This window comes from Bombus vosnesenskii, unplaced genomic scaffold (assembly GCF_011952255.1).
Source record: "Bombus vosnesenskii isolate JDL3184/JDL3185 unplaced genomic scaffold, Bvos_JDL3184-5_v1.1 scf7180000013297, whole genome shotgun sequence".
NCBI classification, from domain to species: Eukaryota; Metazoa; Arthropoda; class Insecta; order Hymenoptera; family Apidae; genus Bombus; species Bombus vosnesenskii.
This window is the reverse complement of record NW_022882947.1, coordinates 154,659-180,934: the sequence shown is the minus strand read 5'-3', so window position 1 is coordinate 180,934 and position 26,276 is coordinate 154,659. Positions and strand designations below refer to the sequence as shown.

At 40.6% G+C, this 26,276-nt stretch overlaps 2 protein-coding genes across 9 annotated transcripts in view; one reads left to right on the top strand and one right to left on the bottom strand.

Annotated features, from left to right (window-relative positions):
- The window catches only part of LOC117233517 (chromatin modification-related protein eaf-1-like), a 66,525-nt gene that overhangs the window by 36,057 nt on the left and 4,192 nt on the right, over positions 1-26,276 (bottom strand). For 2 of the 7 annotated variants that reach the window (XR_004493333.1, XM_033493877.1), the window contains exons 1-3: positions 9,856-10,765; positions 3,153-3,197; positions 2,826-2,853 (exon numbers count right to left, since the gene is read on the bottom strand). Coding sequence is in view for 5 of the 7 variants with exons in the window: in XM_033493877.1 (XP_033349768.1) it covers positions 2,826-2,853; positions 3,153-3,197; positions 9,856-9,933 (151 nt within the window). In the remaining 2 variants the exon portion in view is untranslated. Of the gene's footprint in view, positions 1-396; positions 2,475-2,825; positions 2,854-3,152; positions 3,198-9,855; positions 10,769-26,276 lie in introns of those variants that run through there. The other 5 variants (XM_033493878.1, XM_033493883.1, XM_033493879.1 and 2 more) reach the window with 5 other exon arrangements.
- LOC117233519 (globin-1-like) lies at positions 15,011-23,906 on the top strand. 2 transcript variants are annotated; one of them, XR_004493334.1, is made up of 4 exons: positions 15,011-15,249; positions 21,956-22,187; positions 23,198-23,546; positions 23,673-23,906. XR_004493334.1 is itself a non-coding variant. In XM_033493887.1 (3 exons), exons 1-3 carry the CDS (start codon positions 15,098-15,100, stop codon positions 23,366-23,368), a joined length of 555 nt encoding a protein of 184 aa, XP_033349778.1. In that variant the 5' UTR covers positions 15,011-15,097; the 3' UTR covers positions 23,369-23,562. The 2 variants fall into 2 exon arrangements, 1 of the variants encoding a protein (XP_033349778.1); XM_033493887.1 differs by lacking the exon at positions 23,673-23,906 and having other exon boundaries at positions 23,198-23,562.

Sequence of the window (26,276 nt, the reverse complement as noted above, 5' to 3'; positions counted from 1 at the left end):
CTATCGGAGATTATTAGAAAGTTATTAGAAAATAATTGGAAAATTGTCGCGTGAAATTTTGATGTCGCTTCGTAGACAAAGTATTGTGCGATATCGCGTTATAAAGAAAGGACGCGCGTTAATCGGTTAAACTTGCCTCGTTTGAAAAATACGTTTTACAGAGAACATGGAGCATCTATCGATTCGCTTAGCGACAATGGAGGATCGTACGACGTTTGATCAACGCGACTATTAATTACGAGAATATCGATTTGCATTTGCGGGTAGTAGAGATACAGTCTGACCCTGTATACCCATCGGAATTAATTCGACCGAAATCTAGCGAATATAGGCATCGATCGCGGCAAACGCGAGACACTACGTTAATGTCAACTATTTTCAAGAAAGGTATTTTACCTCTCAGAGGTATCCCACGATGGTCGCGCAACAATCGCGTAGCAGAAGATATTTTCAAGCAGCTAGCACGTGTCCCCCTCCTGGTGCCACTGTGGCCGCACTTCACACGCAAAAATCAAGATTGCAAAGGGGAAAATTCCCTTGAAACTGGAAACACGCGCACGCAGCGTCTCAGCGCCCTAACAAGCGCCAGTATATACAATGTACGTTTTATTTACACGGTACCCTCCGCGCCCCACTTAGGTTCGCGCATTCCGGGCGAACGCGCTTCTTTCCATCTTCTCTACATCCGATTTCAGCCTTTCGTCCTAACCAAGTAAACGTGTGTGTAGGTACCTTCTTTACAATCTTTCACACGCAAACGTTTACGATATTCTTTTCGCCGACTTATCTCGCTTTCTCCTTCCCGCGTAGTCCAATTTCTTTCTACGTCTATACGACGCTCCTTTCATTCGGATTTCGCAAGCGTCTCGTTCCTTTCTTTTTCTTTACTAGAAATCGATGCAACGTCCAGCTTCGTCGAACGTTGCTAGTTACGTTTTTGCTTAATAGTAATTCCACATTGACGATGCGAGTTTCTTTAATCCAAAGATTCATGGTTTATTCGATATAGTTTCCGGTTCCTCCTTATTCCACATCGGACGGCATTTGCTATCTATGCAGTTAGTCGGTAATGTTCTAATAAAATTTCCAATAAGTTATTTCGCCATGAGCATCCTGCACGATGTTTCCATTGACAACTCCTCTGACCTTTCGCGTATCAATTCGTTTCCGTTTGCACGTGTCTACTCTTATAAATCCTTCGATTGCAACGTTGGAAAATTCGTTGGAAATTTGTTCGAACGCTATTAATTGCAACCGTACCTCGCTGAACGTCGCGTCGCTTAAAAAACGTTTCGAACGTCGTTAAACTGCTGAAAATTCAGCGGTACGGTGCAGCAAGGATATAAGAAGGAAAAAGATAGAAGAAAAAGAGAAAACCGATGCTCTTTTCAAAGGTACATAGTAGACTGAACGTTACCTTTCACTTGTTCTGCGTATCCGAACACGAACGCGCGTGTACTCTGAGGCACCTTTTCAAATCGCACGTTCTCCACGCCCGTGAAATATCCGCACAAAGACGAATTTTATTTAACCTATCCAAGGTACGCGCCGCGTTAATACAATACGAATCGCCTTAAGATCGAAGACCAAGCTACCGAACACGATGATCGATTTCCGAGAAATCGATCGTTTCGTTGACGGGCGCGCGTGATCCCACGGCGAGTTAACCAGCGTTTTCCACGTTTAGTTCACCTGTTTTGCTTCACCTGGCAAACTTGGCCGCCGCCGCCTTTCGACTTCACCGTTGCACGCGATTCGATCGTTTCGACGGATTTCGATCGCGTTCAGCGCGCTGCACCGATTCTTAATGAAAAAAACCTCGTGGTCGACGGTTTTCACAACTTTGTCTGACGCGTGCTATCCCATAGGAGGCAGCTCGTTCGAGCAGCGACGTAGTACTTGGCGTGAAGCCTCGGGTGAGACGCCAGGTGGGTACCGGGAACGATCGTCTCCTCTCTCTTGTCCGCGCCTGGCTCGCCCCACCAGCAACCTACGGCCAAGGTTTACGGCGAACAAGAGGATTCTTAATCCTTTCAGACCCGCAACGAAGGTCGAGGCGCCTCTGCAGGGTTCGACGATCTTTACCAGGTGACTCGCAGCGCTTGGATCTCTGCTTTATCGATCCATCCGTTTATCATCTTTCCGATCGACTAAAGATCACCGCGCCAATAGTAACGACTAGTAACGACTAGTAAACGAGTAACGCGAGTAACTATCGCGTTAACATACTGGAACGTTGACATCATGAACGTACTCGCGTTGTCCAGTCCGGCTCCAACACTCGGTTAACCGTGAACGGTTCGGTGTAACCCGATCCGAGTTCAAACGTCCATCGGACCACGCTAATTCGACTAACGATCCTTTTTATCTTTGCCTTCCTTTCCATCAAACTTTAACCAACGCATGTCCGAGATTTCTCTATTCGATAATTTTAATCTCCATATAAGTTTGTACGCGACATATTTCGAATCCTATTTATACGCGCAAAAATATATCGAGCGATAGCCGTTTTGCGCCGAAAACCATCAATTAATCGAATAAAGAGCAAACGTAATCTACATAACGAAAAGTCTATCGCTACAAGTCGATGGAACGAAATAAACTAATTTTAACGTTCTTAACAACACGTACAAGAGCGCGGTAATTTCAAAAAATTTCATTTTATGCATTGTAGTTATGTTCGTAGGAATGTTCGCGGAAAGTTTTTCTTCTCTCTCTCTTTTTTTTTTTTTTTTTTTTTTTTTTTTATAAACATCGAAACATCGAATATTTTCGTCATCTTTGTACAAAGGACCGGTTAGTTTCCAAGATAAAAGCTTGCTTACTTCCAGTCGAGCAGTCGAGCCGGCGTTTCTGTAACACACAAAGAGAACACGCAAGAGTTTAAGCCAAACTTAAAGGGACGCTTATACGTGAAAATGTCTATCGGAAATGTCTGTCAGTGAAAAAATTATTTCTAGAGTATACTTATATCGAGCTTTTTTAGTGAAAATCGTACGTCAAAATAAGAAAACAACTTCGCCTCGACGTAAAACTGAAATTCACGTTCACTGTTATCTATATTCGTTAAATTCCACGTATTTCGAAATAATCTATCTTACAGAGTATACAGATTCGCATTTTAGGAACATGTAAACGCGCGTAATACTCACGTCGCTTTTGTACGCAGTCTCGTTTACGTTCTTGGTCTGCATCGTCTGAAACATCGAACAAACTCGTTAACATAATTTTACGTATAATACAAGCCTTTTTGAAAAAACAGAATTAAGTAATGCAGTCCATTAGCGCGTAACGCTGATCGTGAAAGATACCGAACGGTGTTGGCCTGCTATTCTTTTTAATCGTTTAATTCTCGTATGTATATATTGTATGTATGCATTATATATATATATATATATATTTATACTTGATAAATCGCTAATCGTTGTTCGTTTGTTATTGCTACTAAATTTCCCATTCGTTTCTTCGTCGTATTTGTTGCCTTCGGTTTCAGATTTTACAATATCAGCAATATAGCAATCAGTCGTGATATGCCGCAAAGCATACATCACGCATACATGTACATATTTCTGATCAACGAGTTATGTTTTTCTACGGAGCGCGCCTTAAAAAGCCGCTACGACGTAAAAAATACTTTGCGTATTACAGACGCGTGTTAAAACGTTTTTAACAAGCAGATTTACGTACACGTCCGAAAATGAACTGACTCGATACTTGTTCGTTCGAAACTACAATATATATTGGCAACAGTGTCGAGCCGATACGTACTTTCCATGAATGAGCGAGCACGGCGTCCATGAATCACTTGGATGCGACGCGACGCGACCATCGAATACTCTCTCACGAATAAACAAGACTACCCATCTGAAATCGGTACAAGTTCCCTTAGGTTCCGTGACCCGAAGCTATTAAGCGGTCGGGCATTTTCTCACGAGATACCTCGGTCTAATTATATGTCTAGGTTGCTCCTGTAATCTACGGGTTTGTTGCTAAATACGCGCCTGTCCCGATGGGGTCCAAGGAAAAGAGCCTAATCTTTATGTCCTGGTACTCGATACTTGGCTCTTCGAACTGCCGTTTACCGCCGTTTACTGCCGTTTGCCGCTATTTTCTGCCGCTTCCTGCCGTACGGATACGTCTCTCTCGAGATCCCCTATCCACGAACACGGTTTACATCTGCATCGAATCGAACGAGCCCATCGAAAGAAATTTCTTCGTCTTCCGAGCGACTGCAACATTCTTACTATCAAAGATAAATATTATCTCGAAGCGAACGATAAGTATAACCAGTAAGCATAACCTATTTTACAATGAATTTCAATTTTCAATGGCGCGGAACCTCCAATCACGGAATATATAGGAATGGAATTTGCAACTTTAACACCGCGATGTCACCGCAAAATTATTTCTTACTTCGTAAAGAAATATTATTATTCCTAAGATTTCAAAGTTCCAATCTCTTCGAAAAGTTGGTTTAAAGAGGCGGATCCAACTACGATTTAAAGGTTCGTTAAAAGTTAAATTAAAGCGAAATGACGTTACAGCGACGTACTTCTCCATCGAGAGAGAAATATTAGTATCGAAGGGTGGGATAAACGTTACGTTAAATATACATTGCATAACGCTTAGAAAACTGACTTTGTAGAACGACAGGTGCGTTCTTTACCTCTGGCAACGTTTTAAATCGACTAACTTTTACGCGAAACGTATTATACGATACATCGTACGATACGATACGCGATGTCGATGAAAAATGTGATATCTGGCTGGAACTCTGCATAGTCTATGAAAAGAAAAGAGGCTCGAACGCATAGGTATGCGGGAACGCTAAAGCGGATACATGTTCGATAATCGGTGGAATTGGTTGAACCCGTGTTGCTCTTGACAGGATATTCCCCATCAACCTTCGACTGGACCGATCCAAGTCCTTCCTTTTCGTGGCAAAAAAATTTTAACGATCGCCTCGATAATTTCGATCGAACTGTACCGTTTGGCCGCCGCCAACTTAAATAGCGCGGCAGACGTTCGTTTAAAATCTGGTAATTGACGTTGAGTCGTCCCGGACTGGATAATTAGCATTTCAAATTTTCGACTATTCACGGTGATTCGGAAATCATCGATAATGCCAGACTCGCTCGGTCTTTTTCGCTTGGTTTCTGGCGCGATTTCGTGCCACTGCCGGATGATCGCTCTCTGATGATCGATCCTACGGATCACATGTACAGATCACAGGCAATCGACTTTCAATCTCGAATCCTTGATCGTGCGATTGCCTTCGGACCAAGGTACGACAAATTAAACACGTTGCTCGGAATCGAGGAAATCGAATAAACCATCGAAATTCCTTTTGTAAAACACGTTTCTCCATACATACTTGCGCTATCGATTCTCGTAAGATTAATTTCTTTCCAGAGGAACAAAATAGTGCAGACGTATTTCGAGCGATTTCGTTGTCATCGATAAATAATTATGGACACCACGAATTAGAAAATACTAGATTCAGTGATTCTCGTTTCGGTTAGTGGCAACTCGTCCATCGAGTTTCGACCTCTCGAGGCCGCGTCTGTGCCTGGAATTATAATTTCGCTTGGAATGAAAATTCTCGGAAGAATCCCCGAGGCATTCCACAGTCGTCAATCGAGGATGTGCGATACGATCTACGATAAGGAAGCGCACGGTTCGACTTGTCTGACAATTTTTTCCTTCGATACATGCACGTACTTGCGCGTATTCGAAATTTTTATTTCTTCACAACAAAAATACATCTTCGTCGACTATCCTTTGCACGTAATTTCCGACTATCGTCAAATCCTGCCAAAGTAACCTTTTTATTCGGTTAGTGTTCGTATTCTCGTACTATTGTACGTAATGTAAATGTTGATGCTATCTATAGAAAAGTAGTACTATCGCTGTATCGTGTACGCGTATAGGTTCGCTTGTAGCGTAGTTGAATTAAAAGTTGAATCGAAACGAAGAAGGAACGGCGGAGAAAGCGTGGTGCATAAATACATGGCCGTACAGTGAATTTGGAGTTGGAAATTGGGCAAAAGACAGGAAGTAGGAGGAGTCATACGGCGCACCGTGCAATTACGTATGTAGGTACTTACTCGTGTACGCAAAAAGGTATGATAAATTCGATGGAGTATGTACAGCAGCCGAAAATCGCTCAAATATCGAGAAATAAAAAAAAGAGAGAGAGAGAGAGAGAGAGAGAGAGCAAAAGAGATCGTTAACGGCGGCGGCTAACGCAGGAAAAAGAGATACAAAGGAAAACAAGCAGGCGATCCACATTCCCCGGTGAAAAACAAAAGGGTGAAACGAAAAGAAGGTAACAAGGAAATAGGGTAACGAGATGGACGAAATTGAAAGCTCGCCGGGACGATAAAAAAAAAAGACGAAAACGAGCTAAATAAGATTTCGTTTAAAATCGTCAAGAACGGGAACATGTAAATATCATGTATGTTTACGCGCGGTGAACGGAAGAAGAGCGATGGTAAGGAAAATTGTCATATTCTAAATGATGATTTGTTTGTAGAGGAGAATGTACCGATCGGACCAGATCGATCGTCATAATAGACATATTTATCAACGAATCGAATAAACAACGTTAAAGTACCTAACAATCCGTAAGACGATAACGTATTCTGATGCGATATTTGCTTTGCGATATGTATGTACCATGTATCGAGACCTTTAAATCCAATAACGTAACCTTGTATGCGGAAGGATTGATCGCGCGTGGATTATCCGTGTTACGGATTATCCCAAATTCCCCGTGTCGAAGATAAAACGTTGCTCCTTTTCTATCGTAATATAAAGAAAATTCTATTCGGCGAGAAATTTTCTGTCACGACGACAACGCTGCATGCGCGTACAGAGCCAATAGTTTATACCACTGCTTGCCAGCATTTTTTTCCCTTTCTCTAACTTTTTCTAACCGTATAAATCAAAATGATAAACGTGGTATAACAGTCGCAATACATACGTGCACGTAACGGTGACTGTACTGTAATTACTGAACCACCGATGAAATCGTCTAAAAATTGCAAAAAATTCTTCCATTTTTATACTTTCATGTTACCGAATATCACTACGTCGTACTTGGGTCGTATCGAACACTCGTTTCGTAAAAAAGATTTTAACTATCGATTTAAAGGACGGTGGTAAATTAAAAAAAATTTACTGACGCCATTGTACGGCGTCTAAAAGATCGTAAAACTTTGACCTTTGCCGTTTCTCATAAAAAAACTAGCGCTTGAGAAAAAAGAAAAGAAAAAAGAACGGCGAACAGCATACGTAACATCCTGTACAGATTCGGATCTTTACGTTTAATACTGCTCGCTAATTTTAATATACATAGAAACGAATTACTCGGTAATCGAGTTACGAGAGACGTTCGACGATTTAACATATTATTTTTAATCCACTTTGAATAGGCGAGAGATTTAGAACCGTGTGGTCTACTCGTTAACTTGATAATTTTCTGTTTTTCTCCTTATTTCCTGCAATTAAATAATATCGGAAAGACAAGCGTCAAAAGAGAAAGTGCATTTTAATTCGGAACAAGTTCAAGTTTTGCTTCTTTCGTAAAGAGAATATATCTTATACACCCTTGATACATACCTCGTGAATTTACGCTAATTGGACGCGTAACAGATTCATAACGGAATTAAGGTGATTACAGGAAGTAATTAAAAACTATCCTTGAAAGTCATTCTGCTTAATCCATTAATTACGAATACATCGTTAGCGATCGCGTGAAACTATACGCTTATGGACTTAAACGCGTGTATTCCGAAGAAACGAATAATAAAATCGATGACTTTTTTTGCAGCAAGCTCTATACAAAGACACGGTAAAAATAGAAACAATTTTAAAAGTGAAAGAAATTCCCTTCTGGCTTGGTGAGTTCTTTCGAAAGAGACGAGTATAAAAATATGCAACTTTTATTATTACCAACGTTATATCAGTCAATTTTGACTATAGCTATCGCACCTTAATATCGTTTAGTTAATTTTCTTTGAAAACGACACGATTCCTTGCTTGATAATATCTTGCTCGTTTCGTTTACGCCAAGCAGCTGTTCTCTTAACTTTGCAAGATTTTAAACAAGCGCCGAGAGTAAAATAACTCGACTAGCCGTAACACCCGGCTGCTGATTCGCTCTAAATTAAAAATGTCTCTCCCTCTTCGGAGCCACCCTCCTTCGACCCGGCATACTTGATAACTCGCTGATAAACCATCTACCAGGACGATATAACACAAATCCTGTTGCAATTCTCGAGTTAGTTATCGATATCAAACGTTGGAGGAATATCCTTCGATAAAATTACAGTTGATCGATCGCATCGTGCTTTTCGGTAGATAAAAGGTACGAAAAAATATACTTTACGTTAATTTTGTTACTTTTTCGTTCGATACTTGGCTTCGTTTCGAATATGCGCAATAAAAATCCGAGGCGGATTCTACTCTTTCTTTAAGCTCAACGACATTTTCTCGACGCTGTCCATGCTAATAATTCTACTCCAAAATCTCGAAACTACCTCCTTGATTACAAGCCGTTAGACGCGAACAGCAGCATTGTCTTCTTGAAAAATTATCCTCTCGCATTGCTTTCGTTTCAGTTATAACTGGCAATAATTATTCGCCTTGTAACATCGCCGGATATCCTATAGCGACCAATTTACCCTTTGCAAAAACAATTTCACTTTTCACTTTCTTGGCAATATCGAAGAAATAACGCAGAAAACGTGTTTGAGTTTAGAATTGTACGTACGTAATAGAAACTGTACTTATGTACTACCAAACAGTCATCTTTTTCTTCCTAAAGATGTATTTATATGAAACTTACGTTAATTTACGACAAACAAGCGACCCAAGTTCGTCAAGCGTTTTCAAGCGTTAACGCATATCTATAATTTATCCTTATAACATAAATTAAAAGTACTTACAAGTACGCAACAACTAGACGAATTAAATGGAACGAACATTCGAACATGCCACCAACATCGTCTGTATTATTCGTAGCATTCAAAGTTATTCGCGCAACGCACAAATGTTTTTATCTCGGTTCAACTCACACGAACTTTGTATACGATAGATGAACACAAGCTCCGTATGTAGAACTTCCGAACTATGTTTAAAGCTTGTGTCAGCAAATAAAACACGAATAACAATGGCAATCCGTATTAGTCGATTTTAAATTGTCTTGGAATTTCACTAAAATCCCTACGATCGTACACGAGATAGATAGATAAGGAGATAGATAGATAGATGGATAGATAGAGAGAGAGAGAGAGAGAGAGAAAATGTATAACTTGTAGAAACAATAATTTAGTTTCGTACAAATACCTACAAAACGTTTTACGCAACTTGAAGGAAGCTATAGTCTCAAAGCAAACGAACAAAATTAAATCGTGTTATACGCGGTGGCAAAATGTAACTATGCCGCTATTCATTGGTATACAAAGGTATTTCTTCACCCTCTGTCTCGGTCTCGCTCGAACAAAGACTCGAATGATTTTCAGTTTTTTCGATTCGAAAAAGATATCTAGATAGCTCGAACTTTGTAAAACGCTTTGTAAAACTAACCTTCCGTTTTAACATGCTTTTAGTACAGCGAATTATATCGTAGATTTACGAGTACAAGAGGAGTATGTAACTTCGTAACGAGTAGGATCGTTTAACGGAGCGATAGACCTGTATGATTACAGAACGTGTAAGAATCATCGAGCCGAATACGCGAGTACATGCTCCGTAGATCACATGGCGGTAATAACGGGAATACAGTAGGAATTGCATAAATCGCAAGTGGAAGAAGCAAAAAAGATTTCCAAGATCTTTCGTTGCGCTTACCTGGCCGACAAAAGGGTCGCTGTTTTCGTCTAGGTTCGCCTCACCGATATCTTTGGCACTTCTCGTACTTATCAACATTCATCGTTTTTCACTGTACAACGCAAATTTCACACTTATTTTTTATACAAATATGCGAAATAACCACGTAACCGTGTCGTTCGTTTATACATGACAAAGTACCGTTATATAAATATGTATATATATATACGAAATACCGTTCTAGGAACAAAAAGATACGTACACATAGAAGGAAATAATTACGGGCTAATTACGTAATTATCTTTTATCGCATGCAACAACAATTTTCATCGGATAATTTCGAATATGTTAATACGCGGTAAATTTACATACGTATCGCGCTTGCATAGCAAACTGACGCGACAATATCTATCATCACGACGATATGTTGTTAATTCTTCGATAATCTTCTCTCCTTGTTCGATCGTTGATCGTTTGTCGCACTTTTATACGAACGCGCGTTCCCGCTCCCCTTTTTTAGAATCCGAGCAACTTTCCGTGCCGCTCCAACTTGACGAATTATCACGAAATCGTTCACCGTTGTCAGACAGTCGGATTTTATCGGTCGGATCGCCGATCGATCGTTGGTCGAGTCCGATCGATCAACACGAATCGAAAGGAGGGAATTGGGTAAAAGCGAACGTCCGTCCGGCAAGTTGACGACGACAACAGGAAAGAAGAGAGCGTGTCGTGGAATGGTCGCGGATCGATCAGGGGAAAATGGATTTATCGAACGAGATCGAGAGGTACGTCGCGTCGAGGGCACGCGTCGTCACGAACTGACTAAGAAACGGCCTCTGCGAGAAAAGAACGGAAACCTCGCCGCGCGGCTTTAGGTTGAATTAACGCAAAGCCAGCTGATTGGTAGGTGCTCGCGAGCCGAGCATCTTCCGGCCTTTTCACGGAACCCTCTCGTCCTGCGTCCTTAACGAACGTAAACACACCTGTCGGATTTACTGCTGCCGGTAGCCAGGTTAGCGTTCCACCGCTTCACCGTTCCACCTTGTTCGGAGGTGACCATGGTTACGATCGTAAAATATATTTACACGAGTAGTTTCGTTTTATTTTATTTCGTACGGAAAATTGCGTGAAAGTATATTCGTTACGATATTACGAACGTCGTCTATTCTAACGTGTAACGCTTTTTTTCAGAGGCTAAAGGTACGTAAAGGAGCATGGTTCCTCGCCGGTTTACATATACAGCCATGCAACCCAGTCCGACGCGACTTGCGACGTCGAAAACGCTCGAGAGTGGAAGAGGAACAACTCGTTGCCTCGGCCGGTGAAGAAAAGCGCAAAGCGCTCGATTAATTGGTCGCAGGTTGTATCGAGAAAGATTAACGCCGAGTGGGGAAGGAAATACGCGGTGGGGGTTGGAGGGCGAGGGACGATAGGAGAGGAAAGGGGTTTGTAAGGGAAGATGGAAAAGACAAGGGGGTGGATGTGGCTGCGCGCATGTGCGTGCTCGACCCGAGCACTTGTTACCGGTGGCTCAGTCTCGGCTCGTCCGGGCTGAAGGCAACACGGTTGCGCAAATCATCGTCACGCGAACGATCCGAGCCCCGGGAGACGTTCTAAAGATAGAAAACTGGAACCGTGACCACGAGAACGTGTTGGAAAATCGCGATAGGTCCTTGGTAGCCGCGTTGGAAACGGCGAATGAACGGCTCCGCCGACAGCAATCGCACCTACTCGGAACGAGGAACGCACGTACAGACACATGCGGAACGAAAACTTGCTCCTCTGGGAAAAGGACGCGTCGCTGAAGACACTGGCGCGCGCTAACCATATATTCTCTCGGCTCTCTCTTCCTTCGACCGGAACGAGGAAGAGGGAACAGAATGCAGAAGCAGCGCTCCGCTGACCGACGAGCCAGGACCTATTTAAAACAAGGGAAGGACAATCGTAGCTCGTGGCTTGTAAATCGTGCGAATCGATTCGGTTGACGGTTCGTCGGGGATCAGAGAAACCCTGTTTCATCCATCCACCAGGTGATTCTTCCGCGCTTCTCTCTTTCCCCCGTTTACCCCTACTCTGAGAAGAGAGGAAATTGAACGGTGGACGATGCTTTCCTAAAAAGCACACCGATTACGATCTTTCGTCGCTTTATCCGTTTCTTTCCTTTCCCTCCCTTTCCTTTCCTTTCCTTTTCATTTCTTTCCGTTCTGACACTGTCCTACGAGAGAAACTGTCTCGAGAATTGATATTCGTGCGAAAACGCTTGACACGATGTCGGTGTTCAGCGTCACGCTGATTTCTCGACTTTCTTCTTTCCCAGTCCTCGAGATACTTTTACACCAAGCTTCTCGCCCCAGACCAAACGGAGATGTACTTATCGTCAGAATCTTAGGAGTGAAACTTTATAGTATACGCGTTCGTGCACCCGTGATCGTCAAAAATATTTCTAGTTAACGTACACGTCGATTCAACGGTCTTCCAATAGCCAGAGAAAAGTTAGTAAAAGTAAGTAAAAACTGTAAAGTAGAAAGTGAAAAAGGGTGAAATTTTCATCGTTTCCATCAAACATGCTTCCACTTTCTTGTTTCTGTACACTGTTCTGTACGCTGTACGCTGCTCGCAAGTATCCGGCCACTTGCTTATTTTTCCACGACACGAGTAATTTAGTCATAAAATAAGAAAATCTCGACCGATTTTATCCGTTGCTGTTACTACGGCTACCGTACAAAGATAGTAGGTGGATCTGTAAAAGTAAATATGTATATACGTCACGGTAATAGTTGGCAGGTAGTTGGACGTAGTTGCGCGACAATCATCCATCGTTTGACAAGCTCGATATCTTCCACTTGTTTCGTCTCTAATTTACGAGTCGGATAAAACAAATTCTGTTAAATCGCTACGATCGATTCAAGCGGTAATTAAAAGGCGATTAAAACTGCCTGTACGATCGAACCATAATACGTATAGGATATCGACGTCTATGCGTTCGTGGCAAATTTAAATGTACAAAGATGTAGGGAAATGCGCAAGCTATGCATAGTGTGCGAAGATATAACAAACGCATATTTAGAATAAACTACGTGCCATAATACAGAACGAATCTCCGCTTATTCGTTTGCTCTGTTCGTTCGTTCCGATAAAAATATGCATTTGTATAAACATCCGCGATCTAGTAACGCATGGTTGCGCTTTAATACGGAATCTATACATACGTGCACATGTACATGTACGTATGTACGTGCTGCTTCTACTAATTAATGTCTACACTTTGCTGTGTAAAATAATCGACGAGATCTTTTCCTACAAATTGGTCAAAGCACCAACATCGTACTTTGCATTTCTTTCTCGATCGAGCGTGAAACAGAGGGAAACGATTTCGTATTTATTTTCCCGTTTCCAAGTTTTTCCATGACGCTCTTGTTCCGTTATACTGTTCCGTTATCGTGTTTCGTAAACGTTAACTCGACGACTCAAGAGACTCGTACTCGATCCGCGAATCGGATCGATTATTCGCTTCTCGATACCAAATTTTACAGCCATTCGACCAACACCATGTAACACGGTCAACCTGCTTTTAAGATTATTCAAATTTTTACGTTCTCTCTCCTCTTTTCGTGTCTTTGTTTACGCGCGAGGCAAAGTATCCTTCGTTACAGACTTTGCCGTCTTCTGATTATCCCTTCAAACGTTTTTCCTTTTTCCATCATTTTCACCTTCGTTATCGCTTCTTCCTCGAGTTTTACGTTTCTCCATCGAGTAAGAGACTTTCGTTCCCCTTCTTCTCCCAATTATTTTTCCGTCGGTTCAACTCCGAATCAAAAACGAATCTCTTTAACAATTAAAGCTACGAAGTTAACGGTCGAACGAGAATTTTTGTATCTTCGTTAATTTCTGCTACGCTAAAGCCTTAAAGCTTAAAGCTAAGTCTTTGGTCGTTCGAGCAATTCGATAATTACACGTTGATCGATACTTTCCACCACATTTACCTATTTATTAGGCTAGTTGGTAGGTCTATTTATCAGAGAGGTAATTATTTCTTGTTCCTTTCTTTACATATTTATGAACATCGAACGAGACAGACGATGTTGGCGAAAAGTCAGTTTGCTCGAAGAGTAATATCCACTTGGACTAGAAAGTTTCAGGTAGAAAATTATAGAATTTTATCATACATTCTCGTTAGATGAATCATATTATGATAGACGATTAATTTTTAGATTTTCAAGGACTCTGCGTACGTATAATTACCGATCGTACGTATTCGTCTGGACATCGCGTCGTGTCGGTACGTTTGCGACGAAACGAGAACACCTTGAAATCTCGTAAAAACCCTATAACCGCATATAATAAATCACGCATCGAAATCAAATCTCTCTCTCTCTCTCTCTCTCTCTTCTACTTACAAATTGACGATCGGGAAACCTCGAAATCCTCGCGCTTAAATCTGCATTCGCGCTTAGCAACGTCCACCGTCTCCCCTTTTCCACCAAGCGAATCGTTACCACTTATCAAGCAAGTTGTTCTAATTACAGTATTCGGCCGCGGTCGTTCTGCTAGAATATTTCGACAAAGCGTCGTTGCATTCGATGCAGCCGGAGAAAAGACTCAAAAGAACCGTGGATCGTTGTTACTCGGTGATTCGTTTTGACATTCGCAGAAGATAAAGCATATTGGAGAGGAGAAGGAGGAACGAGTTTCCCGTTTTTCACGTGTATCTTAAATGAACTTTAAATGAAAAATTATCAACAACGGAGACCAGCAGGAGGACGAATGGATTTGAACCTTTCGCTTAAACGTAACAGTTTCGATTTCGACGACGACGACGACGACGACGACGACGACGACGACGGCTACGTTAACTTCGAACGGAACGCCAGCGATCGAACAACACGTTGCTTCGTATCGATTGTTCGTAAAGTGGTAACCAAGTGGTGAGGAGCGAGGGATTATAAATGACTAGCCTTTTTCTTAATACGTTAAATCCTTCGGGGCAAAAATCCAGTGAAACGCTTGAACGCGAGTGATTCGATGAAACCGTGGGAAACCAGCTGATTGCCCGCCGCTTGATTAAAGTTTGCTCGTCCGTTTTTCGGCCGGATTGATTGCCGTGCGGCGTCCGTAGATTCCATGGTCGAAGCGAGTCGAAGATCAACGAAGCTTCGTACAGGATTGAAGATTTTTCCCGCTCGATCCGGTCAAATCTACTGATCGTTCTCCAAGGTAAAATTCTATTCCCGAAGAAGAAAGGAACAGATCACCGATACTCGACATGGGCTGCGAACTCAGCAAATTGGCCACACCGAATCAACCCACCACGGACCCACGGCTTCCGTTAACAGCGAAACAGAAATTTACGGTTATGGCCAGTTGGAAAGCGGTCTCCAGAAAGCTAGAAACGACCGGTGTCTTTATGCTCATGAGGTTTGTAACGCATTAAACGTAAGAAAAGTTCTATAAAAATTACGTATCACTAGAGCCTGCATTAAGTACACGATATCACTGGAATCCAGAGACAGAAGAAAGGGTACGTGGCTCTGTAATATAATTAACAAAGTAACGCGCGATATAATTAATTGCGAGAAGCAATAAGAAATAAAAACAAATAAGAAATAGAACCATGCTGTTGAAAGGTAGGCGTTTCTTCGAAAGACTTTGTACGATGACCGAAACGATGAAAACGATGCTATTAGTCAATTTCGTTTCTCCGTTATTGCAAACGTTCTATCGTCGTGTTTAGTATCGAGTCGAACGTTCAAAATGCACCGTTAAAACACTGAAATCGGCCGGTTCTTAGTTTCGTTGTCGCTAAAATTTTCGTCGTTTATCATTAGCGCGCGATAACGACCCAACAGTTGTCAACGTTTCGTCCGTTCGAACTGTTATATCGGTTTAACGGGAGACGAGGATTCACGGACTACCTACAATTTCCTTAAGAGGTGGCCGATAAAGTAGAGATCCGATATCGTACGATTACGATATCCGAGAAACTCGCCACCCCTTTAGAGCTTAGTCTTATCTATATCTTTTTCCCCATTTGCGACATCCGTACTTGTACGCGATATCGTTAAAGGCGGATAAAGCTAACGGTTACGGACGAATTAACCTTTTCTCCAGAGACCGTATATTATAAAAGACAATGAGATACCATCGGCGGTATAATCGTTCCTGTTAACTTTTTCTAATCCAAGGAAATTAATCGTATTAATCTGACAAACTATAGGGGATTATATGGTTTATAACCATTTATATGGCGATTCGATTCCACGGTTACTCGATGGATCGCGTAATAAAATTTCCGCTCTAAGGAGATTTTATATTTTTATTAAGAGAATTACGCAAGTCGATAATTTATTTCATACTACATCAAACGCACATTTCCAAACAGCGCATGTTCTTCCACATTCGTTACAACCTTTCCTTGTATCTTCCGCGAGATCACAGACACGTATTATAAGTATCACTAGTATATCGTGTTTTCTACCATCTAAAATGTCCAACTAACGTTCGGATCGATAGGTTTCGAGTTAGTAATAAAAACATTTGGATAACAGAATTTACGTGCACCGAAATAACATCCGTTTCAAACGAACTTGCAACTTTATAAGCGTACGAATCATATTCCTCCGAAATTCACAAACACCTATTACCAACTACCGCATGGTAGCGGCATGTCGACCGACGTGCTTCTCCTTTTATCGTAGAGGAAACAAATCAAGGACATTCTGCACATACGATATATTCAGATATCGTATACGTGAAAGTGTAGCATATCCATCGAATTGGAAAAAAGGAATTCGATACATATTTGAAATAAATAAACGGAAATAAAAGAAGAAAATGTGCACCTAGTTAATAAATAAAATAACGGGTCACGAAAGGAGGCCTTTGCAGATAATTAAATTGGATAATTAACTACCTCGTCTGCCTCTTTTCTTTTTTCTTTCTTTCATCGTTCGTCCACGGATACTAGATTTTATCCCCGGTTTCTTCTCTGTCAAACGCACGTAATTTCCTTTCGTTTGTCTTTATATGTCGGCTTCTGAGCCTTTCCATCGTTCGTGAAACAACGATAGGTTTCTAGATATTGGCCTACAATAACCGAGCGTGATCGGCGTATTCAATTCAATTTCGAAATTTCGAATTCAATTTTCGAAAAATGACTCTGAATGACAGTTTTTTTTTTTTTTTTTCGTTTAAACGCGAAATGTTACGTTTGATGTTTGCATATTAATTACAGGCGAGTCGCAAGTAATAAATTATCGATACGATCGTTATACGTTGCTTTTCCAGCGCTCGTTTTCCTCGCATCTCTACCTATCTCTACCATGTTCGCGATATAGATAACGTCTTGCCATTTCCTCCTACAAAGTAGTAAATTCCGCGTATAAAAATATCAACGATCGATCTTGCTGTTCCAAGAGTGTCGTGCGCTTTACTTTTCGAATAATAACCTCTCAACTTTTCAAGTAATACGAATATATCGTTTACCAGACGCTATATAGCGAAAGAAATTATACGGAAATTAATTATAAGGAAAAGAGTAACGAGCTATTCGTTATTTATTCGTATTACTACGTAGTTACGAGTTAGATGTACTTTGTATCATATGGTTCGATCGAAGCTATCCTTTTGTCTCTTTCGCGGCAAATAGAAGAAAAAAATATGGCATCTCGAAAGATGGCAAAATAAATTTCGACGAAAATATACGTACGCGTATAGATTTTAAGAGAAACTGATACAAAGTGTAAGAATGCGTAGAAATTAGAAACTAGGAAGGCCGTTTCGCCGAACACGCAAGACTGTTCGTTGGCGATCAACGTGTTAAAGAAACAGACAAAATTGAAATTCTATCGTAAGTTGTTAAATTATTTTGTAGATAACAAGCAGCTTCTCCAATGTTACACGCAGTTCTAAATAATTTCCTATACACGAACGGCGTTATACACCGCTTATAAATGTAAAATCGATAATCCAGGTAAGGGTTAGACCCGAAATCTCCGCTATAACACATCATCCAATATTAGATTTTACCTATACTCGGTATTCCACTCTCGGTTCTCCTTTCTTCATCGATTTCGCTCTTACGACGAAATTCGCACATAATTTCATTTTTCTTAAACTCGTATTTTACGAGTCGCGTACGATTTCCATTTGCCAATTTACTCCTCAGTCGCGTCCTTGAAACGTTAACTAGCCCCGAACGACAAACTTTGGAAAATGATGGAGATGCTTCGATAAAGGAGATTATTGGGGAAACGGGAAGGAGATCATCTTTACTCTCAACCCTATTGCGAATACAAATTTTCATTTCATTGGTCGAACGTGAATTACATAGTCTTGCGAAAGAGTCGTATCTCTTATGTCTTATCGAATTACCCGTTAATTGCCCGTGAAAATATCCGTTAAAAGAGGAAAAAAGAAAATATCAAAGATAGATTCTCTATTCTACGAATGTTTCAGAGTCGAACGAAATGTAACGCGAATAACGGCTATCGATTATTTAATAATTCAAGGTAGCGAATAATAATTTTACTTATCGAATAATCGATAATTGCGTTTAATATACATGTACACGTACAAGAGAAACAATCAGAGCGGATATAATGATCGAATGTTACGACCAACATATTCTCGGTTAACTATGAAACGATTATGCCTACAACTATAATTTACTACAGGTATCGTGATCAAATTACAATCTATAATACATACTACATTTACTTTATCGTTTCGTCGTTTTCGGAATTACCAGCAAACAATCTATTTACGATAGTCGCTGGTCTCCGTTCCGCGAAGATGAAAAATCCGAGTAGAAAAAGCAAATACATATGTACAAAGGAGGATTCGTAAGTTTAGTCGCCATCTAATTACGCTCTCCTCGCCGATGTCCGATATCGTTCGACGACAAATGATTCCATTATTCGCTGCTCCTCGTTTACTTGCTACCCTTTTAGCGTACACGCGTCCATCTCTTTCACTCCCTTTATTTTCTATCTTTATCTGTCCACTTGTTACTGAATTGATGAGATTCCTGATATCGATGCACTCTCGGCGTAATTAGAGCGTACGGGATATGCCTACAAAGGGCTACCCTGAAATAATTTATCGTGGACCGAGGAAAAAACCGCACAGATTCGACCCTCCGTCAACCAATAATCAACCACGGAGCAGAGCATAGAAGCGTGGAACAATGATGGTCTGTATATTTTCCACTTGTATCTTTGCACAGATTTATCTTCCGATTCCGATTCCGATTCCGAATCGAAATCGTGGTCTGTACGCTCTGACAAATATCGCTCGATTGTTAATCGGAAAATAAACTATTATCAGAGTATGTAATTAAATTCATGTGGATTCATGTGAATTCATGTGAATTCGTATTAAAAGTATGGTGGAATTTTTCGTCCCTCTATCTCTGGTATCGATGTGTCGATTATAGGTTCGCGATAATATAGCCTCGACGATAGCCTCGCCAAGGTATTCGTGAAACAGCAAACGTAACGAATAAACAGCGATTAACAACAACTAAACGATACACGCGGCCACGTTTATTTTTTTGCTTTCTGTTTCTCAATGTTAACGAGCGTTCGAGGATTGAAGGTTCCGACGTGAAACGCAGGCGATCGTTGTTTCTCCCTCTCTGTCCCAGCTGTTAACGAACAATGGACTTCCTCGTATTGGCATTTTCAGACTATTCGCGTGACCAAGCGCAGAAATAGTGCGTTCGTGTCTGTCATTTCTAGGCGAGTCGACGTGAAAACGAGTCTATCCCGTTTCTTCCTTTTTCCTCCATTCTCCCTGTTATTTTTCGTCCGCTTTCAAACCGATCGTTCGTTCCTCTCGTTCCTTTCATTTCCTTTCCTCCTTATTCTCCGTCTTTCTTCGTCCGTACGCCTTCTTGCTTTCTTTCAAACTTAACCCGTTTCTCCTAACCAACTCCACTCCTCCGACCATCTCTTTACCTCTATCTCTTTATCGCAAAATTTTTCGCCGTTTTCTTTCTTTTCTTACTATTTCCTACTATTTAAATTGTCAAGATATTCGTCTTGAAACAAGTAAGCGACGTTCGTTCTATCGTACTTGTAGCTCTATCCAAATGAAAATTAAAGAGTAAATAAATAAAACGAGAACTTTGCCCACAAAAGCGGACATTTTGAAATTGCAAAGCTCGATATCGTTTCGAATATAACGAAGCGCGTTATTAAAGAAGCTATCGTTTACGCGTCTTTACCGTCAACGTAGTTGACAAGTAACATGTACACGTAGAAACGAAATGTTTGCCCTTTTTCGTGATCGATAGCGCTCCAGTTGCTGGATACGATCCATTCTCTTTAACGACGGTAGATGCTCTGCTTTCTCCGTTGGTGGAAAACCGAAAAGAGAGTGTCGCGTTGCGTATATGCTCGCTGGGTTACTCACAGATGCGACAAACGACGGTCGATAGCTGTTGGAAATTGACAATCGTTCGTTACCGGCGTATCGAAGCGTTTCTGACGCACACGGAGCCAACCTTTTTATTATTTATTTTTACCTGCATCCTACGCATCGATGTAACTTGTTCCTCCTTCTTATTGCTTACTCCATTCTTCGTCAATGCATCACGATATTTACACACGGTATTTACACCGATCTAATTCTTCGACAATTGTTCGTTTCGTTCGTTAAATTGGCATCTAAGTTGGGAAACGTCGGGTCTCGAGCGATTCACCTACGGTGATCGTACACATCCGTATGTGCAGACTACGAATATAACAAATTTGGCGAATCGATTACGAAACATCAAAGTCGATAATTACCTTTGAAAAGCTATTCGCGTCTCAAGGGCCTTATCAAAGTTCCTTACTATCGATTCCATTCGTTCCAGACACCAATACACACGAAACACGTACACGTACACGTACAATGTGTCTTTACGTTGCATCGCATCTACAAAGTTACGTATTATGTACAAAGTTGCATATTGCTATATAACGTTGCTACATACACTTGTAAAGTAGGTTATACGTATAATAATGATAAACGCGCGATGCGTTTAATAATTAATAATAATTTTTTTTATTTACATATCGAAAGCAAATCTCTAAACTCGTTGCTCGACATCTTACCAGCCTCCTACAAAGTGGAAACTAAAAATTTTAGCCGCTTAAGAACCGAAGAAAACTAAGCGCAACGCGTCGTTGGAGAGATAGATAGGTTTGTGGTGGCGGTACGGCTAATCAAACGTAGAAACAGAAGAAACGCGATTCGAATAAGACTCGAGACGGAAATACTTATTATAAGCATAGCAAGTAACGATGCCGCGCGACACTCGTCTTACCTAAAGAGATAAGCTTCGTCGGTCCCAGATTTTAAAATGTTCATATTAATCCTAGAGAACGAAGACTTTAGGGACCTTTTAACGTTCTACGTATCGTTACGCATATGCATGTGCGCGTATACGAAATAAAATAGCCGTAGAAGAAGCGATCGAACGAGAAAGTTTAACGCGATGGATAGCCGGAAGTCGTGCTAAGCCGACAGACGCGAATAAAACACCAATAAACGAATGATAATGAAAATTAAAAACGATATCTGACGCGAAAACGAGGAAACGGTCGCTATAAAGCCAAGCGAGTAAAGCAAGGAAACAAAGATAAAGTCTTATGGAACAACAGCGTTGCCTCGACCGTGTCACGGACCAAGTTTCGCGAGTTTTACTTTCGGAGAAAGTACACAGGATATATCGTAAAAGCTTCTATCCCCTAAAGGCCAAGTACAAGATTTATGACGCCTACAGAATTCAAGAAAAACAAAGTACTTTTCCTTGTCATCGGTAAAAACGTTGAAACACGATTTTATTCGAATACAGAATAAAGTCGTAGACAAAATGACGGTATAATTTTCATTTAACAAAATTTACTCTCAACTTTGGACACTTTGCTCTTCTCTTCGCGTCTTTAGAAATATATTATTTATCACTAAAGAATAGGAAACGGTATAAAAATTGCGGTAAAGTATCGCATAGTTTCGCGCGTGTATTCCGCCAATGTTAATTACAAAACAACTACGCGAAGCAACTACTGACGACAGAGAAAGTAGGATACCAAGCTTCGACTTTTTATAAGTTCACTCTCTCGTTTATTCGCAGGTTGTTCGAAGAAAACGAGGAATTGGTGCAAATGTTTTCGCGTTTTCTCGACTTGAAATCGAAAGAGGAGCGCTTCGATATGGTAGAATTGGGCAAACACGCGGAAAAAGTAATGGCTGCTCTGGACGAAGGTATCAGAGGACTCGACAATATGGATGATTTCCTCACCTGTCTTCATCAAGTCGGAGCCACGCATACAAAGATTCCTGACTTTAATCCACAGTACTTTTGGGTAAGCTCGTAAAAAGTAACTTGTTATATACTTGATATTATCGATACCAAGAAATCCTATCGTCGTTCGTTATCGCGTTACTATTTCACAAATGTATGAACATTTTTCCAAAATTGTAGTACTAGAACGTGATAAAGCGACGCGATCAAAGATCGAATAAAACGTCTCGGCGTGGACATCGAGATTTTGTCCAACGTTCAGTTGCTATACTACGGTTTCTCGTCCACGATAGTAGAATAAACAAGTTCTTTGATTTCCGATTTTCTCGCGTCTCGAATGTCCCCTTCGTAGATTCGTTACGTTCTATAGTCGCTGCTGAAAATACGAAAATACGAGAAGTCTGTTTCACCGAAACAAACTTGGACAGTAATACGTATGGTATACCGTGTGTGATACACCGTAGCGACGTTACACGTACCATACAACAGACGGGATACTACTTTTTTCTTCTTCCGACTCTGTTGACGATTTCAAGGCGACCGTTCGCTTCCTCGTTAGGCTGGTTCGATCGAACACCGACCGAATCGCGAGCCTTCCACCTACTACAGCCGTAATATAATCTTTATCGTGCGATATTACTTAAATAAGTAAACACATCACAAAATCAAACGTGGATCGAATAGTTTTCGAGTCTGATCGTGTCTGATCGAAAGGCTACGTTGAAACTTGTATGTAATACTTTGCACGATGCTTTTGGTAATGTTGTTATGGTTTGCAAAACTTTTGCAGATATCGACTCGATCGATGGCGTTAAACGAACAACGGACACGGAAACGCGTATAACTAGCATTTTACGCTAAATCGTCTACAAGTTATTAAACTTGGCATTCGTTAACGATTATAGGAACGTATATACGAAATTAAACGGGAGACGAACGATTAATTAGCTAAAAATATTCGTAAATGTTAAGAATTTTATTTCAACTTTGATCCATTTGACGTTTCTCCCTTTCTCTCTCTCTCTCTCTCCCGCTCCCTCCTATTCCTCTCTCAATGAATTTTATTTTCAGAAAATCGAGCAACCATTCTTAGAAGCCGTGAAGCGAACTTTAGAAGATCGATACTCGGAGAACGTGGAGAGCACCTACAAAGTGACGATCAAATTCATCATCGAAACGTTAATCGACGGTTTCGACAAAGCTCAGAACGACAAAGCGCAAAGCGGCACTGCTAAATCCTAGTCGTCTTAGCCTTTTCGTTCGTAAGGAACAAAAATGATTTGCCGATTCGCTGATCGCTTTTTCTATCGGCAGTCGTAGTTTTCAAAGAAGAAACCGATACAATCGAAAGCAATGAGATCGATACCATCAATGAGAACGAGTAAATCAGCCGATGGCGCGATCGTTCGTTTGTTCCAAAGTATGTATAAAAAAAAGTATGTATGTTTCTCCGGATTCTCTGATCCGCGATGTGCGATCGGTACGATCGAACGTATTCGATGGAAGCGAGACAGAGATAAATCTTTGTGTAACTTTTTCTTTACAGAGGCACAAACGGATGGATGCCCTATGGCTTGTAGTTAGGTTTGAAATCTTTTTCCTTCGAGCAGGTCTCGGACATGGAAAATGCATAATTCGTAAGAAATGGCTATGATTATCGTATCTCGTTCACTCTCTTGACGGCCAAAGAAAACGGATAACGCGTTCTCGTTTAACGTTTCTGCAAACTCGCAACTTTGCGGAAGAAAACATTTCTCCGTTAAACTATTTGTATCGGTCGAACACGATCCCACAGTCTCGTCTCGCGATGATTCATATACACGTACGTATACTTGCATTATTATATACGTATTCACAAGACAACGCGTACACGTTGTTCGAACATGATACGAAAGTTTCGGGATGAAATGGTTCGGGAGGTTGCGAAAGGGAGCAAAGATTCTACAAAAATAGCGTTACCTTATTATTCGATGGCCCCTCGCTTCGCCGCGCTATCGATTATGGAATTTCAGCCATGTATATATGGTACACACGTATCAAGGATCGTTTCAAACCGAATTGACTGCCAGCGATTACGATTAGCAGTTATTCACGTTGAAAAGTTTCTGCGAAATATTTATTCGCGAAAACAGCCGAGTACAGAAATCTGAAACTTAGCTCTGTCCAACTTGTACAAGTTAAAAAAGAGAAAAAAGTAACGCAACCAGAAATGGACAATCGTCGATTTAGTTTGATCCGTTTAGTTTCCGTTCAGTTTTTCCGAACAATCTGAATAATCGACGAATCGCTCGATAATATAAATACACAAGACAATATCCTTATGCGACAGTTTTATTATCACCTAACTTTAGATTTTAAATCACTTGAAATATCTCTCTAATATCATATATCTATATTTTATATTTTACATCGTACATTATATACATATTTTATATCTTGTGAGTATAAAACATACCTTTTGCTTTTATATTAGATACAGAGTAACGCAATTATAATTTCTAGAAAAACGAGAAACCCTTGAACAAAGTTCTTTGCTCGTTAATGCACGTATTAGTCAGGCAGAGGGCAAAGATACTTTTTCCTATCGAATTACAGGACGAAGTTACGCGCTTCAAGAAACTCTAAGAAACAGGTGAAAAGATAATTGGCAGAAAATTGAAACATAGAAATTTAGCAGAATGAGAGTATAAGTTAACGCTGTTAAAAGCGAAGAATTCAATTTCGGCAAGAAATAAGCTTTTAAGAAATGACCAAGTGACGTGATATTAACAAAAACACGATAATCTGAATGACGAATGGTCAAGGTATTACGATAAGAGTTGGTTTTAACATTTTTATTGAAAATGATGTGAAAAGATAGTTGTACACTATTTTTCATATTTTATATCTTTACATCGTTCCCCTTCTTTCATAGTTTCTCTTTCCTTTAAACCAATTTATCCTTTTACAGCTGTATCGTACTTTGTTTGGCTTAAAAATTCATCGAAAAGGTTCACAACGGTTAAATTATATTGAATTAATTTTAATGTTTAATCAATTATATCGAAAAAGATTATAATCAAAGCTATAGGCCAAACGCATGTGAAACGATTTCACATATACATCTGGCTCTCGATAGACGCTCGATGACTGATACCAGAATAGTGGTTACCTTGAACCACCATCCAAGTCGATCGTTGCTTTTATTTACGAGAACCTTGGATTACATAAATCACGTAGGACACGTTCCTATCGCTCGTGATACGAAATAGTCGCAACGTGAGACCATATAACGAGAGAAATCGGGACATGAGAAATTCCTTTCGGTCCAACGGAAAAATATATCTTTCTATTAATTTATTTCGATCCATGATTCGATCAACTATATGTGTAGACATAAAAAGAGAAAAGTAAAGGTAAAGGTAATTTGAAGTGGTAAGGTAATCACGGGTAAGAATATCAAGTTCAACCGGTTTCGATTACTTTCTGCCAATCTTTCGTTGCCCTTATATACGCGTATATGCGAGAGTAAAGAAATTAACGGTACAGAGCGTATCATCTCGAGACTTGGAAATACGAATTATCGTAAAATGGAAAAGGCTTTGGTATTTGCGTAGCACGTACCATATATTTCACGTACGAGATATATACACGTACACATGTTCGATGGGGAATTGCGAATCGTGTTTCGTTATATCTGCCACAACCATACACAGTTGTCGTTGATTCGTGTGTCGCAGAGCGTTTCAAAGTCGCCTCGTTACAAGCGACAGCAATATTGGAAAGTGCTACAACGGATAACAAAGAAATCGATAACCTGTATTCTATGAAAGCACAGAATCCCATTAGGCCGCTCATAAGCATAACAAGATGCAATGGCACACGTGTGCGTGCAAGATTATCGATAAGTGGTGCGATTGCAACTCGAGGTTAGCCTTCCCAAAATCCCATCTATCGGACCATATTCGGCTGGTTTGGATAAACCGACCAGCAGAAGATCGATCGAATCGATGCCGATGTGTGAAATGCCGATAAGTCGCTGTTAGAATGGACCAACCTTTTCAGATTAGATATATCATCGAAAATAATAATTACAATTATCGGGAAAACTATCGCCATGCTCGCGATCCAAAGTGTTGGCAAATAAATGACGCACTTTTACATTTTTAGT

Bases quoted from the DNA above. Each gene is read 5' to 3' on its own strand.
- LOC117233519 (XM_033493887.1), top strand. From the start codon at position 15,098: ATGGGCTGCGAACTCAGCAAATTGGCCACACCGAATCAACCCACCACG. The intron at 15,250-21,955 runs GTTTGTAACGCA...GTTTATTCGCAG, and splicing joins GGTGTCTTTATGCTCATGAG to GTTGTTCGAAGAAAACGAGG. The intron at 22,188-23,197 runs GTAAGCTCGTAA...TTTTATTTTCAG, and splicing joins TTAATCCACAGTACTTTTGG to AAAATCGAGCAACCATTCTT.